This window comes from Lemur catta, chromosome 11, assembly GCF_020740605.2.
Source record: "Lemur catta isolate mLemCat1 chromosome 11, mLemCat1.pri, whole genome shotgun sequence".
NCBI classification, from domain to species: domain Eukaryota; kingdom Metazoa; phylum Chordata; class Mammalia; order Primates; family Lemuridae; genus Lemur; species Lemur catta.
In genome coordinates, this window is record NC_059138.1 from 70593443 (window position 1) to 70609489 (window position 16047).

A 16047-nucleotide genomic window follows, 5' to 3' on the forward strand; every position below is an offset into this window, starting at 1 on the left:
TTCAAATTGGTATATTATGCTTTTTCATTTTAGTTTGGAAGTAAATGTGGATTTTGACTTTAGGCAAGATTTGTGCTTATGTACATATGCAAAGCTTAAAATTGGTAATTTGTCTTCTGTTAGTAAGATGGTAATTTAGATGCAAGGTGACTCTTGGTTTTCACTTGATATTTCTTGAATAAGGCAAAAATCAGTGATTACGTATCTTATTAGATATGTAATAAGGCAGATGCTGGTATATTATATTTTCCTGAAGAATGGCATGTCACAATTGAATATATATTGATCTACAATAAAAAATATTTTTTAACTTTAGGAGAAGCTGAATAGCTTGGCACAGAAATGGTTCCCTGAGCTGCCTCTGCTTCATCCTGAAATAGGGTTACTTAAGTACATGGTAAGCTTTTTTTTCCTTGACAATTACTACTATGCAGAGAGTGCTGAAAAATGATGATGTTAAAATTGTGTCAATGTTAAATTTATCATATCCTTTTTATAAAAATATTCCTGATGATTTTTTTGGATATTATTCATATTGGAACTTTTTCTTAAGACTGTCTTTAATAGTTGCATAGTACGTATTTTTATTTTTATGTTAATTTGCATGTTTTTCTGTTTTCTCTATTCCTAACCCTCATTCAGTACTTTGTATGACACTTATTTGAATTATAGGTGTTTTTGAAATGATAAAACAAAATTTTAACTGCTGTTTCAAGAGTTAGGATGAAAACAAGATACTGCTAGACCTAAAGAATTTAAGCAGAATGTGTCTTTTAAGTAAAAGCAGGCTGGAACAAAATTCTAGAGAAGTTGATTGAGGTAGAGAGGCTGAGAATGGGTATGGCTTTCTAGGCAGGCAGGATTCAAAGTCTGGGAGATCAGCTTATTAGACAGAGGCTATATGGAGCAGGATTGGTAAACTCTGACTCAGAGCAGAATCTGTTAGCTCTGTGTTTTATATTGCCTGTTTTATATATGAGGGATTAGGTGAGGTATTTATTCATTAAGATTGTCATTGAGACTATGATGATAGCTTAAATATAGTACAGAAAGGGATAATTACGTAGCTGAGTTTATCATAAAAGATTAAGTTCCTTGAATTAAACAATTACTGTAAAGTCTTTCTGACTAGACTTTAAAATGATGTGAGTTTCTCCGTGTAATTATTTAACTCTAGCTTAGAGACTTTCTGTTGTAGTGTGGACAATTGAGTACTGCCATATAGGACTTGAAATTAATTTTTAAAAATATGCTAATATACCTTATTGTAGAAGATTATAAAAGGTTTGAATCATGGCTTATGGAAGCCATTAATAACTTTAAGATGTTTAACTGTAATGTATGCCTAAGAATTTTTTGTAGGTTCATGTATATATTGTGGGATGCTTAAATATACTGACATTTAAAAAAAGACCTAGAAAACAATCCTACAACCCCTCTTTCTAAAACTACACAGCAATACAACTTAGCTTGATTTAAAATGTTGACTATCAACATATGCAAATCTATAAATGCAATTCACCACAAAATAAAAGCAAGAACAAAGACCATATGATTCTCTCAATAGATACAGCAAAGCATTTGACAAAATCCAGCGCACCTTTATGATAAAAACTCTTAACAAAATAGGCATAGACTGGACATACCTTAAAATTATCAAGGCCATATACAATAAACCCACAGCCAGTACCATACTGAATGGGGAAAAATTGAAAGCATTTGCTCTTAGAAGTGGAACCAGACAAGGTTGCCACTATCTCACTTTGATTCAACATAGTACTGGAAGTCCTTGCCAGAGCAATCAGAGAAGAGAGGGGAATTAAGGGTATCCAAATGGAGGCAGATGAGATCAAACTCTCACTCTTTGCTGATGATAGGATATTATATCTAGAAAACACCAAGATTTCAACCGAGAGACTCCTGGAATTGATAAATGAATTCAGTAAAGTCTCAGGATACAAAATTAATGCACACAAATGAGTAGCATTCATATATGCGAATAACAGTCAAGCTGAAAATCAAATCAAAGACGCAACACCTTTCACAATAGCGTCAAAGAAAATTAAATATCTAGGGATATATTTAATGCAGGAGGTGAGAGACATATATAGGGAGAACTACGAAACACTGAGAAAAGAAATTGTAGAAGATGTAAACAGATTGAAAAATCTACCATGCTCATGGATTAGCAGAATCAATGTTGTTAAAATGTCCATACTACCTAAAGTGATCTACAGAATTAATGCAATCCCTATCAAAGTACCATCATCATTCTTTACAGATCTAGAAAAAAATAATTCTATGCTTTGTATGGAATCAGAGAAGAACTCCTATAGCCAAAGAAGTCTTAAGCAAAAAAACAAACAAACAAACAAAAAAAACCAAAAAAAACCAAAAAACCAAAACCAAATTGGGAGGCATCAGTCTACCAGACTTCAAGATTACTACAAGGCTATAGTAACCAAAACAGCATGATATTAGTAGAAGAACAGAGATATACACCTTTGGAACAGGACTGAGAACCCAGATGTGAAACCATCCTCCATATTGTCATCTAATCTTTGAAAAAGCAGACAACAATATACATTGGGGAAAAGAATCTCTATTCAATAAATGGTGCTGGGAAAACTGAATAACCACATGCAGAAGATGGAAACTGGATCCACACCTCTCACTTCTCACAAAAATAAACACAAAATGGATAGCAGACTTAAACCTAAGGGGTGAAACCTTAAGAATTCTAGAAGAAAATGTTGGGAAAACTCTTACAGACATTGGCACAGGCAAAGAATTTATGAAGAAGACCCCCAAAGCAATCACAGCAGCAACAAAAATAAATAAATGGGACCTGATAAATTAAAAAGCTTCTGCACAGCCAAGGAAATTCATTAGAGCAAATAGACAACCTACAGAATGGGAGAAAATATTTCCTTTCTACACATCCGATAAAGGGCTGATAATAAGACTCTATATAGAACTTAAGAAAATCAGCAAGAAAAAATCAATCAACCCCATCAATAAATGGACAAAGGACATGAACAGAAACTTTTCGAAAGAAGACAGAATAATGGCCAGCGAACATATAAAAAAAATGATCAACATCTCTAATCATTAGGGAAATACAAGTCAAAACCACAATGAGATATCACCTAACTCCCGTGAGAATGGCCTTTATCAAAAAGTCCCAAAACAACAAATGCTGGCATGGATGTGGAGAGATAGGGACATTCTTACACTGCTGGTGGGACTGCAAATTAATACAACCCTTGTGGAAAATAATTTGGAGATACCTCAAAGAGCTAAAAATACAAATACCATTTGATCCAGCAGTCCCACTACTGGGTATCTACCCAAAGGAAAAGAAGACATTCTATAAAACAGACATCTGCACTCGAATGCTTATGGCAGCACAATTCACAATTGCAAAGATGTGGAAACAGGCCGGGTGCGATGGCTCACGCCTGTAATCCTAGCACTCTGGGAGGCTGAGGTGGGAGGATTGCTTGAGGTCAGGAGTTCGAGACCAGCCTGAGCAAGAGCGAGACTCCGTCTCTACTAAAAATAGAAATAAAAATTATCTGGACAACTAAAAATATGTATAGAAAAAATTAGCCAGGCATGGTGGCACATGCCTGTAGTCCCAGCTACTCGGGAGATTGAGGCAGGAGTATCGCTTAAGCCCAGGAGTTTGAGGTTGCTGTGAGCTAGGCTGATGCCACGGCACTCTAGCCCAGGCAACAGAGCGAGACTCTGTCTCAAAAAAAGAAAAAAAAAAAAAGGGCCGGGCGCGGTGGCTCACGCCTGTAATCCTAGCTCTGGGAGGCCGAGGCGGGCGGATCGCTCAAGGTCAGGAGTTCGAGACCAGCCTGAGCAAGAGTGAGACCCCGTCTCTACCAAAAATAGAAAGAAATTATCTGGCCAACTAAAAATATATATACAAAAAAATTAGCCGGGCATGGTGGCTCATGCCTGTAGTCCCAGCTACTCGGGAGGCTGAGGCAGTAGGATCGCTTAAGCCCAGGAGTCTGAGGTTGCTGTGAGCTAGGCTGATGCCACGGCACTCACTCTAGCCCGGGCAACAAAGTGAGACTCTGTCTCAAAAAAAAAAAAAAAAAAGGGGAAACAACCCAAGTTCTCATCAATACATGAGTGGATTAATAAAATGTGGTATATGTACACTATGGAATGCTATTCAACTATAAAAACCAGTGGTGATCCAGCACCTCTTATATTATCCTGGATAGGGCTTGAGCCTATCCTTCGAGGTGAGGTATCACAGGAATGGAAAAATAAGTACCACATATACTCACCATCAAATTGGTACTAACTGATCAACACTAAGGTGCTCACATGGTAGTAATATTCATTGGGTGCCGTTCTGGTGGGGGGTGGGGGTGGGCAAACTCACAACTAGTGAAGACGGAGCACACTGTATGGGGGAAGAGCACGCCTCTAGCCCTGGCTAGGGTGAGGCAAAGACATTACTTGTAACCAAAATGTTTGTACCCCCATAATATTCTGAAATAAAAGAAAAATAAAATGTTGACTATCAGATTTTAGTGCTCCAAATTACTCGTTTGAAAAGGTAGCAGAAACATCTAGGAGCATTAAAATCTTTGAAAGCCATTTTCACCTTTGAGGACTCCAAGCAGAGGCAGAAGTGTTACAATTATTTCCTAGTAGTCATAATTTTTAGACTTCTCATTCCTGTTTTACAACTATCTTTTTATTTGTCATTATTTTAATATTTTTAGGAAGCATGAGTTTCCTCAAGTAAACATTAGGGTTTCTAGGAAACATGTCTGGTTAATCCTAGTCATCATGTTCTAGAGCTATTGCAGCAATTAAATGTATGCTGATTACATTTTGGGAGTTGTTCAAGATCTAGGAACTGGAAAAGATACAAAACTTTAAACATTTTTATTTTATGGGTTTTTCCAGTAGGGTTGATGATGTCCAGTCATTTAATAGTGTGTAACTAATTATGTTGATGATTAAAGTGCTGGAATTGTTTGGATTCTCAACTGTAATAAAAACTTGTGCCTAGAACTCTGGTGGTCTTTTTACTATGAGCTTGGAACGGGATCTTCTTGATGCTGAGCCCATGAAGGAACTTAGTAGCAAGCGTCCTTTGGTATGTTCTGAGGTTAATGGGCAGATAATTCTTTTAAAGGTAAGTCTAAGTTCTTCCTTATGGGAGATTCAGCAGTATAAAGGGAAGTGGTACTGTTACTTTTTAGGAAAGAAAAAAAAATCAGTTTGTTTTGTAAAGTATATAAGTTGATAGGCATGATGATTGTGCTTCCAGTTTGGTTACCAGAACTAAGTTTTACTAAAGGTTCCTTCATTTCCCTAAATAGAATATGTCTTTAATAGTATGTACTGGCTTTCCTATTTTGGGTAAACTTATTATATTCTATCCAGTCGCCTTATAAAATTTTTGATTTTCTTGCATTTCTCCTTGAAATCTCAGCTTTGTTGCCTGTACAGGCTTCTACTCCTTAATTTTGTTTTCATCATTGATTTGGGAAACTGTTAATTATGATAATAGGATTAAGAGTTTGGCGTTACTTGATACACATTCTAGAATGTGTAGTAAGCTATAGGTAAAATTGTTATTTACTTTCTAAATTATATTATTGAAAGAAGGTAGAAAATGTACTCAGAAACTTAAAAAATACAGTTGAATGTAATTTAACTTAAAAATCAATTATTATGTTTAAGTTGGGAAGATGTATAATTAGAGTGAGAACTTTAATCTTGGAATTACCAGCACCTCTTTATTTTGGCACAAGGGCTATTCTGTGGATGTTGACACAGAAGCCAGAGTGATTCAGAGAGCAGCCACCTATCATAGAGCTTGGAGAGAAGCTAAAGAAGAGTCAGGGTTACTACCATTGATATTCCTGTTTTTGTGCAAGGTAAAGTTCTTATGCTAATCTCTTGCAGAAAACATTTTATTTAAATAAGTTTTAACTCCAAGTTTTAGAACAGTAATTCATTCCTCTTAACATAAAGCAAAAATTACCTAATAGAAAGAATGTATATTAAAAATATATTGAAGAATTTTTCACTTTGAGTCACATTCTCTGTTTTGCTTCTTAGTCTGATCCTATGGCTTATCTGATGGTCCCATACTATCCTAGGGCAAACCTGAGTGCTATTCAAGCCAGTATGCCTTTAACTTCGGAAGTAAGTGAAAACACTATTTCCATGTATGTATTAAATAAGAAAATAATACATATTATTTATTCAGGGCATACTTCATGCTATATACTATGTAAAATTTTGACTTGTGTTATTTTATTTAATTGTCACATCAACCCTGTGATATGAGTTATCCTATTACACAGATGAGAAAAAGGCTTACAGTGACTTGCACAGGGTCTGTCTGCCAGAAGTAGAGTTGGGGCTTGAAATTAGGTCTTTCTAGTTCCAAAGCCTAAGCTTATAACGATTAAACTGTGTTGCATATGAATTGCTTAGTATAGCATTTAGTTTTATAAGTGCTTAAGTGATAGCTTAAATTTTTATCATTGTAAATTTAGGATTAGTAATAACAATAAAGGAGGCCCTGATTCTTCCTGTGTAGTAACACTATTTTAGTCTCTTCTTTTCTAGATGCTTTACATGGTTGTTATTTGTAATCTAAGTCTTCTTAAGAGACTCTAGAATATACATGATTACACACACCCACATACACATGCGAGATCACCAGTTACATAATCAAGGCTTCAATGGGCCTTTAATTCTTTCTCTATGCTGTATTTGTATTAAAGGTTTGTTTGGAGGAAGCTTTACTCATGTCTGGAACAGTCTTTTAATTAGAGAAAAGGTTCAGGTATTAAACAACTTGCCTACTTCTGACTTCTTTTGTTTGTACTTACCTATAGGAAGCTTTAAAGGTCATGAAAGGTGTTGCCCAGGGCCTACATACATTGCACAAGGCTGACATAATTCATGGATCACTTCATCAGAACAATGTGTTTGCCTTAAACCGTGAACAAGGAATTGTTGGAGATTTTGACTTCACCAAATCTGTGGTAAAATATCATAGTTTTACAAATAGGTTATAGATTTATTTAATGTTATTAGGCAGTAGTTCAGCACTTGCACATCATGTGCTAATTTGTTATAGGATTTGTGCCTTCAGTTAACGTGTGCCATGTATTGTAAGCAGTTACGTGCTATCAACTAGGTGCTGGAACTAGAGTTTCTAACTTTTTAAATTGCATATTTTAACCATAAGTCTTAGGAGCATCCTGACATTACACTCAATGGCATTGACAACATTAATCATTTTATCATCATCAGGAAATACTTAATGGCTAGAAAATATGCAGGGAAAACTAGGTGGCCATCTATCTCCTAGCCTCCCTCTACTGGTGTCCCCCGCAAGAGATTAAATTTAAATACACCTATTTTGTATTTTTTTAATAATGTACATTTTTAGAAACCTGGGAACCTTGGGCTTTCCCATTTAGTTTAAGTCCCAATTCAACTACAATGGCCTGTTAATTTGGTGCCATATTACCTGAGAATAGGCAGTTTGTAGAGATAGCACAGATAAGACAAAGAGTTGTGAATTTTTTTTTTGTTAGAATAGACAGTCTTAAAATACACATGATCATGAGGGAGCAATTCCCTAATTATTTATTTTAATTGACAAATAAAAATTATATTTATTGTGTACAACATGTTTTGAAATTTGTATATAATGTGGAATGGCTAAATCAGCAAGTCTCTTTTTAAAAATCACGGTTTTATTGAGATATAATTAACATAAAACATACAATTCAGTAGTAGTTTTTAGTACATTCACAAAATGTGCATTGATCACCATTATCTAATTCCAGAACATTTTTATCACTCCCCAAAAGAAACTCTGTACTGATTAGCAGTCACTCTCCATTTCCCCCTCCTCCTGGGCATTGGAAACCACTAATACACTTCCTACCTCTGTGGATTTGCCTATTCTGGACATCTCATGTAAATGGCCTTTTGTGATTGGCTTATTTCACTTAGCATAATGTTTTCAAAGTTCATCCATGTTGTAGCATGCATCAGACTATAATTCCTTTTTTGTGGCCAAATATTTCATTGTATGGATAATACCACATTTTGCTTATATATTCATTAGTTGATGGACATTTGGGTTGTTTATACTTTTTGGTTATTGTGGATAATGCTGCTATGAACATTAGTATACAAGTTTTTGTGTGGACATATTTTCATTTCTCTTAGGAGTGGAATTACTGGATCATATGGTATGAAACTCTGTTTTTCACCTTTTGAGGAGCCAAACTGTTTTGCAAAGTGGCTGCACCATTTTACGTTCTCATCAGTGATGTATAAAGATTCCAGTTTCTCCATATCCTTGCCAACATTTGTTATTATCTGAGCAATTCCCTGTGACTAGTTTATGTCATAATGCTTTATACTTTGGTCATCTGTAAGTCACAGGGTAATGCCACCAGTGTATATGTAGTCTCAATGGTTTTCATATAGTAGCTGAAAAAACTGAGAAAATGAAAATGTAAAACTGTAATCAAAATCTGGATTATGCAGGATTTGTACAGATTGATTTGCTGAAATATTTATTTTAAAACATTAATTTATCTGAAAATTAAGAGCACCCTAAGAAAAGTAACTAAAGTATGAGTTTTAAAGGTTCTCAACTTTTAGGGATTCTGGTCAGTTTACCTTCGAACATACCATTTGCATAACTAGATATTGCAACTCCAAGAATTACTCTTCCTTTTTTATGCTCATTGGTTACCTATTATTATTCCCCAAAACATTGTTTTAATCTTCAGTTAAAATTATTTACTCTGAATTATTGATCAAACTCACCTTTTGCTACATTTTTCATGCTACCTTCAGATCAAAGTGTTAATCAGGAAGAGAAATTTGAAAAGTAGTCTGAAGTCAAGATTATTACTTTTCAGACTTTATAGTGCATATTAATCATCTGGGGATCTTGTTAAAGTGCAGATTATTATCCAGCATTTCTGGGTTGGATATTCTGCTTTTCTGACAAGATCCCAGTTGATGCCATACCATAGCTCCTGACTTTTGGACCACACTTTAAAAAGCAAGGATAAAGAGAGTAGGTGGAGAAGAGATAATTAACACTTAGTGATATGTGCTGGGCATTGTGCTAAATATTTTAACCTTTACAATAACTCCTTAAGGTGGATGCTATTTCCATTTTACAAATTAATTTAGACTGAAAGAGGTTAAATCCCTAATAAGTAAGATAATGGGGCTTGTAACCAAGGTCTGCCTGAATCTAGGGGTCATGCTGTTGTTACTGATCATCCTTTGACACATTAGAAATGTTAGATTTAGAGAATGGGTAAATAAGGAAGTAAAGTACTTTGTAGAATTTTAGTGTAATAATTTTAGTTTAAAACACTATTTAGAATTTTCAGAATTAAAAAATAGCACTGCCACTTACCCTTTTGAAATTTGTTTTTTTAAAAAGTATCAAATGTTTAATCAAAGAATCAATGGTTATTAGTTTTTAATCTCTTTGAGTCTACAATCTGAATGTAATAAAAGTCTCACTCTTAATTTTATGAGTGAGTTTTTTTTTTTTAAAGAGATAGGCTCTCACTGTGTTGCCCAGGCTGGAATGCAGTGGCAAAATCATAGCTCACTGTAACTTTGAACACCTGGGATTGAGTGATCCTCCTGCCTCAGTCTCCTGAGTAGCTGGGACTACAGGTGTGTGCCACCACACATGGCTAATTTTTAAAAATTTTTTGTAGAACTGAGGCCTTGCTACATCACGCTGGTCTTGAACTCCTGCCCTCAAGCGATCCTCCCGCCTCAGTCCCCCTGAGTGCTGGAATTACAGGCGTGAGCCACCATGCCTGGTCTGAGACCAATTTGTAAGAGCAATTTATGATAGCAAAAATTAAATAAAAATATTTAAAAGCAAGAGAATGAAATATTTCAAATGAACTTGTTTTTTGCATTGATTAAATGCAAAGTACTTCACAGAAAGTCCCCTCAATGGTGTTGCCTCTAAAATATTTAAAATATTATTTTTGTAGAGTCAGCGAGCCTCAGTGAACATGATGGTTGGTGACTTGAGTTTGATGTCACCTGAACTGAAAATGGGAAAGCCTGCTTCTCCAAGTTCAGATTTATATGCTTATGGCTGCCTTTTATTATGGGTATGTTATTTTTTATTGAAATGGATCAATCATTTATATATATATTTCAGTATATAAAGTGATGATTTTACAGTGGTTCTCCTTAAAGAGCAGTGGCAGAATTTTAGTAGAAAAAATTTTTTTAATCATAATTGTTGTTATAGTTCGTATCACCTATTGGTTACTTTCTACACATTGGCTTGATATATATTTTAGATATCATGCTATTGTCTTGGTTTTGTTAAAGTCAAGGTCAACACCGAAGATGATTTTTATCCTATTATGTTAATGTGGAAGCAGTTCATGCATGTGTAAAATAGATAGCCTTATGTAAATGTTCCTACTTCTGATGTAAACCTAATAGCTGTTTCTTACCCATGGTTTAAGAATTATAAGGGATTAAGTATTGACAAGGGAAGGATGTCTGTTGTCATTTCTAATCAATAATGTGCTGGAGATACCAGGCAGGGGTCAATAAACATTTTCTATAAAGGACCAGATGGGAAATATTTTAGGCTTTGTGGGCTGTATGGTTTCTGTTGCAAGTAAGTACTCAATTCTGTTGCTGTAGCTCAAAAGTAGCCATAGACAGTACATGAACAAATGAGTGTAGCTTTGTTTCAATAATATTTTATTTATAGACATTAGAAATTTGAATTTCATGTAATTTTCATGTGCCATGAAATAGTATTCCTTTGATTTTCTTTTAAACATTAAAAAATTTGAAATCCATTCTTGATTTATGGGCTGTATAAAAAGAAGTAGTGGGATTGATCTAGTGCAGAGGCCATAGTTTGTTGATCCCTGTTCACCCAGTATAATAAAGTCACCAAAAGAAATAAAAGTCATACAGTTTGAAAGTGAAGAAATAAAGCTGCCAAAGAAGATGTCCAGATGTCAAATAAACATGTGAAAAGATGCTGTGAACACTATTAGTCATCGGGGAACTGCAAATTAAAACCGAAGTGAGATACCACTACATACCCATCATAATGTCTAAAATTAAAAAGACCATACTAAGTTTTGCTAAGATGTGTGATAAGTAGAACTCATATGTATTACTGAGGGGAATATAAATGGAGCAACTACTTTGGAACACAGTTTGGCAGTTTGTTAAAAGGTTGAACGTATACCCACCCTGTGATTCAGATATTCCACTCCTAGATATTTAGCCAAGAGAAATGAAAGCATATGTCCACACAAAGACTTGTATATAAATATTTTAAGATACTTTATGTGTAATTGATGAAAACTGGAAACAACTCAAAGTCTATCAATATATGAATGGAAAAACAATGTGTTATATATCTATCCATTGGAATATTACTCAGCAATAAAAAGGATCGAACTCTTATATACCCAGTAAGATGGATGAATCTTAAAATAGTTATGCCAAGAGAAAGAAGCCAGAGGAAATAAAGAATACATATGTTATGGTTCTATTTATATAAAATTCTAGAAATGCAAATCTATAGGGACAGAAAGGAGATCATTGATACCCTGGGCTTTGAGAGTAAAGAAGGGAAGAATAGATTACAAAGGGGCATGATGAAACTTTTTGGCAGTCACCATGTTCACTAGCTTGATTGTGATGATGCTTTTGGAGATGAATAAAAATATCAAAACTCATCAGATTATACACTATAAATGTATATAGTTTATTGTGCATCAGTTGTACGTCAGTAAAGCTGTTACCAAAAGGTGTTTATACCTACCTAGGTGCAATTGATGAGAATTCTCCTTCTCACCCCCAAAAAAGAATTAATGATGGATTTTAGCCCTATGCTGGCTTGTGTATTTAAAGTTGTCTGATTTTATAGAACCACCTTGCTCATTGAAATGATTAAACTAGATCGTTTTCATCATTGATTCCATAATACATTTATTCTTTTATCAGAAAGGTGAAAGTAAATGTATCAAATATTTTTATGTTTCTGAAAGCTTTCATAAGATAGCATATACATGTGGTAATAGCAGTCTTTATTCTTCCTATTTCCTTTCAAATGATAGTATGAGTAAATTTATTGTGTTGAATTTCTACTCCTTGGTAATATTGATTAAAGTCTTTCAAAAACTTTATTGTAATTGTAACATGAAGTACAATTGACCATTTTTTTTGGTACACATTCCATGAATTTTAACATATGTATAAATTAGTGTAATCACCACCACCCCAATCAGGATTCAGAATGGTCCCATAACCCCCCCAATTCATGTGTGCTGTCCCTTTGTAGTTATATCCTCCCATACCCCTTAACCTTGGCAACCACTGAGCTTTTTATCACTATATTTATTTATTTATAAATTTTTTAAATTTCAGCATATTATGGGGGTACAAAAGTTTAGGTTACGTATGTTGCCCTTGTCCCTGCTCCCTGCCCCCGAATCAGAGTTTCAAGCGTGTCCATCCCCCAGACAGTGCTTATCGCACTCATTATTTATGTATATACCCATCCCCTCCAACCCCACATCTGCCTGACACCCAATTAATGTTATTCCTACGTGTGCTTTTAGGTGATGATCAGTGAATCCTTGGGGTTTTCTAGATATAATATCATATCATTGGCAAAGTGAGAGTTTGATCTCATCTGCCCCCATCTGGATGCCCTTAATACCCCTCTCTTGTCTAATTGCTATAGCAAGGACTTCCAACACTATGTTGAATAGAAGAGGAGATAGTGGGCAACCTTGTCTGGTTCTGATTCTAAGTGGAAATGGTTTCAGTTTTTCCCCATTCAATATGGTATTGACTGTGGGTTTGTCATAAATGGATTTGATAATTTTAAGGTATGACCCATCTCTGCCTATTTTGTTAAGAGTTTTTATCATAAAGGTGTGCTGGACTATCTCAAATGCTTTTTCTGCATCTATTTAGAGAATCATATGGTCTTTGTTCTTGCTTTTATTTATGAGGTGAATTGCATTAATAGATTTGCATATGTCGAACCAGCCTTGTATCCCTGGAATAAAGCCCACCTGGTCATGGTGAATTATTTTTTTGATGTGCTGCTGAATTCAATTTGATAAAATTTTGTTGAGGGTTTTTGCATCTATATTCATAAGGGATATTGATCTATAGTTTTCTTTTTTTGTTGTGTCCTTTCCTGGCTTTGGTATCAAGGTGATATTGGGTTCGTAGAATGAGTTAGGAAGGATACCATTTTTCTCAATGTTGTGGAATAATTTCTGTAGTATAGGTATGAGTTCTTCTTTGTGTGTTTGGTAAAACTCTCCTTCTTAATCTCTTTATTGACCCACTGGTCACTCAGGAGCATATTGTTTAATTTCCATGTGTTTGTATTATTTCCAGTGTTCTTGTTATTGATTTCTGATTTTATTTCATCATGGTCAGAGAAAATACTTGGTATGATTTCAATTTTTTTGAAGTTTTAAAGACTTGTTTTGGCCGGGTGTGGTGGTTCACGCTTGTAATCCTAGCACTCTGGGAGGCCGAGGCAGGAGGATCACTCAAGGTCAGGAGTTTGAGACCAGCCTGAGCAAGAGCGAGACCCTGTCTCTACTAAAAATAGGAAGAAATTAGCTGGACAACTTAAAATTCTATAGAAAAAAATTAGCTGGGCATGGTGGCACATGCCTGTAGTCCCAGCTACTTGGGAGGCTGAGGCAGAAGCATTGCTTGAGCCTAGGAGTTTGAGGTTGCTGTGAGCTAGGCTGACGCCATGGCACTGTAGCCCAGGCAACAGAGCCAGACTCTGTCTCAAAAACAAAAAAACAAACAAAAAAATAAAGACTTGTTTTGTGGCCTGACATATGGTCTATCCTTGAGAATTATCCATGAGTTGAGGAGAAGAACATGTATTCTGCAGCTGTTGGATGAAGCATTCTGTAAATATCTGTTGGGTCCATTTGGTCTACAGTGCAGATTAAGTCCAGTGTTTCTTTGTTGATTTTCTGTCTGGATGATCTGTCAATGCTGAAAGTGGAGTTTTGGGTTCGCTAATGATTATTGTATTGGGGTCTGTTTCTTTCTTTAGCTCTGGTAATATTTGCTTTATATGTCTGAGTGTTCCAGTGTTGGGTACATATGTATTTATAATTGTTATATCCTCTTGCTGAATTGACCACTTTATCATTATATAATGACCTTTTTTGTCTCTTTACAGTTTTTGTCTTGAAATTTTTTCTTTTGTGTGAGTATTGCTGCTCTTGCCGGTTTTTGGCTTCCATTTGTGTAGGATATTTGTTTCTGTCCCTTTTTTTTAGTCTGTGTGTGTCTTCATAGGTGACGTGGGTTTCTTGCAGACAACATATGTTGGCATTTGATTTTTTTTATCCATTTATCCACTCCATTTCTTCTGATTGGAGAGTTTAGTTCATTCACGTTCAATGTTATTATTGGTACGTAAGGACTTACTACTGTCATGTCGTTATTTGATTTTTGGTTGTTCTGTAGTCATCTCTTCCTTCCTTCCTTTCTGTCTTCCTTTTCTAAAAGTGATTTCCACTGGTCTTGTGTTTTAATTTTTTGCTTTTTTCTTTTTGTATATCTGTTGTAGGTTTTTCGATTTGAGATTACCATTGGGGCTTCCAAGAAACATTTTATAACCAATTGTTTTAAACATAGGACAACTCTGCTTACAAACAACTTAACAAAGAGAAATCAAACAAAAATTCTACACTTTAACTCCATCCCTAGCCCACTTTTTAACTTTTTGTAGTTTCCATTTATATCTTTTTATGCTACGTATCTCTCAAAAAATTGTTATAGTTATTTTTGATAGGTTTGTCTTTTAATCTTCCTACTTAAGATATAAGTGGTTTATACACTATAGTTATAGTAATACAATATTATGTATTTGTGTACTTAGTGGTACCAGTGAGTTGTATACCTTCAGATGATTTCTTATTGTTTTGTTAGCATCCTTTTCTTTCATATTGAAGAGCTCCTTTTAGAATTTCTTGTAGGACAGATCTGGTATTGATAAAATCCCTCAGCTTTTGTTTGGCTGGGAAAATCTTTATTTCTCCTTATTGTTTGAAGGATATTTTTGTAGGATCTAATATTCTAGGGTTAAGGTTTTTTTCCTTCAGCACTTTGAGTATGTCATGCTACTCTCTCCTTTCCCATAAGGTTTCAACTGGGAAGTCTTCTGCCTAATTTATTTGACCCCTTTTATTATGTTATTTTCTTCTTACTTCCTTTAGGACATTTTCTTTTTCTGTGACCTTTGGGAGCTTTATTATTAAATGCCTTAAGGTAGTCTTGTTTGGGTTAAAGCTGCTTAGTGTTCTATGACCTTCTTGTACTTGAATAGTGACATCTTTCTCTAGGTTTGCAAAGTTTTCTGTTATTATTTCTTTGAATAAACTTTCCACCACCACTGCTGGTATCTTACTGGGTCATGTGTGCTCCAAGTTCACTGGCCCCAAGCAAGTACAGCTGCAGGAATTGCCCAAGGACTGTAGCCTTTGTGGCCTGACTGCCTTACAAATTTAGTACAGGCCCCAGGCTGCTTTTTCTCAGCTGGTGGTTGGGCTACCTCCTGTTTATGGCTAGTAACTTCTAGATTTGCCCTTTTGAGGCTATTTTCTAAATCTTGTAAGCATGCTTCATTCTTTTTTATTCTTTTTACTTTTTTATCTTCTGACTGTATTTTCAGATAGTCTGTCTTCAGGCTCACTAATTCTTTCTTCTGTTTGGTCCATTTTGCTGTTGGGAGACTCTGATATATTTCTCAGTTTGTTAGTTGAATTCTTCAGCCCCAGAATTTCTGCTTGACATTTTTTTATTATTTCAATCTCTTTGTTAAATTTCTCTGAAAGCCTTCTGAATTCTTTCTCTATATTATTTTAGAGTTCATTGAGCTTCTTCAGGACAGCTATTTTGCATTCTTTGTCTGGTAGGTCACCTGTCTCCATCACT

The 16047-nt window shown here is 35.1% G+C and overlaps 1 protein-coding gene across 2 annotated transcripts in view; it reads left to right on the forward strand.

Moving 5' to 3' along the window:
* The window catches only part of STK31 (serine/threonine kinase 31), an 83111-nt gene that overhangs the window by 51431 nt on the left and 15633 nt on the right, over positions 1–16047 (forward strand). For both annotated transcript variants that reach the window (XM_045564345.1, XM_045564346.1), the window contains exons 17-22: positions 317–397; positions 5048–5173; positions 5796–5921; positions 6106–6192; positions 6894–7043; positions 10062–10184. In XM_045564345.1, the coding sequence (XP_045420301.1) occupies positions 317–397; positions 5048–5173; positions 5796–5921; positions 6106–6192; positions 6894–7043; positions 10062–10184 (693 nt within the window). The remainder of the gene's footprint in view (positions 1–316; positions 398–5047; positions 5174–5795; positions 5922–6105; positions 6193–6893; positions 7044–10061; positions 10185–16047) is intronic.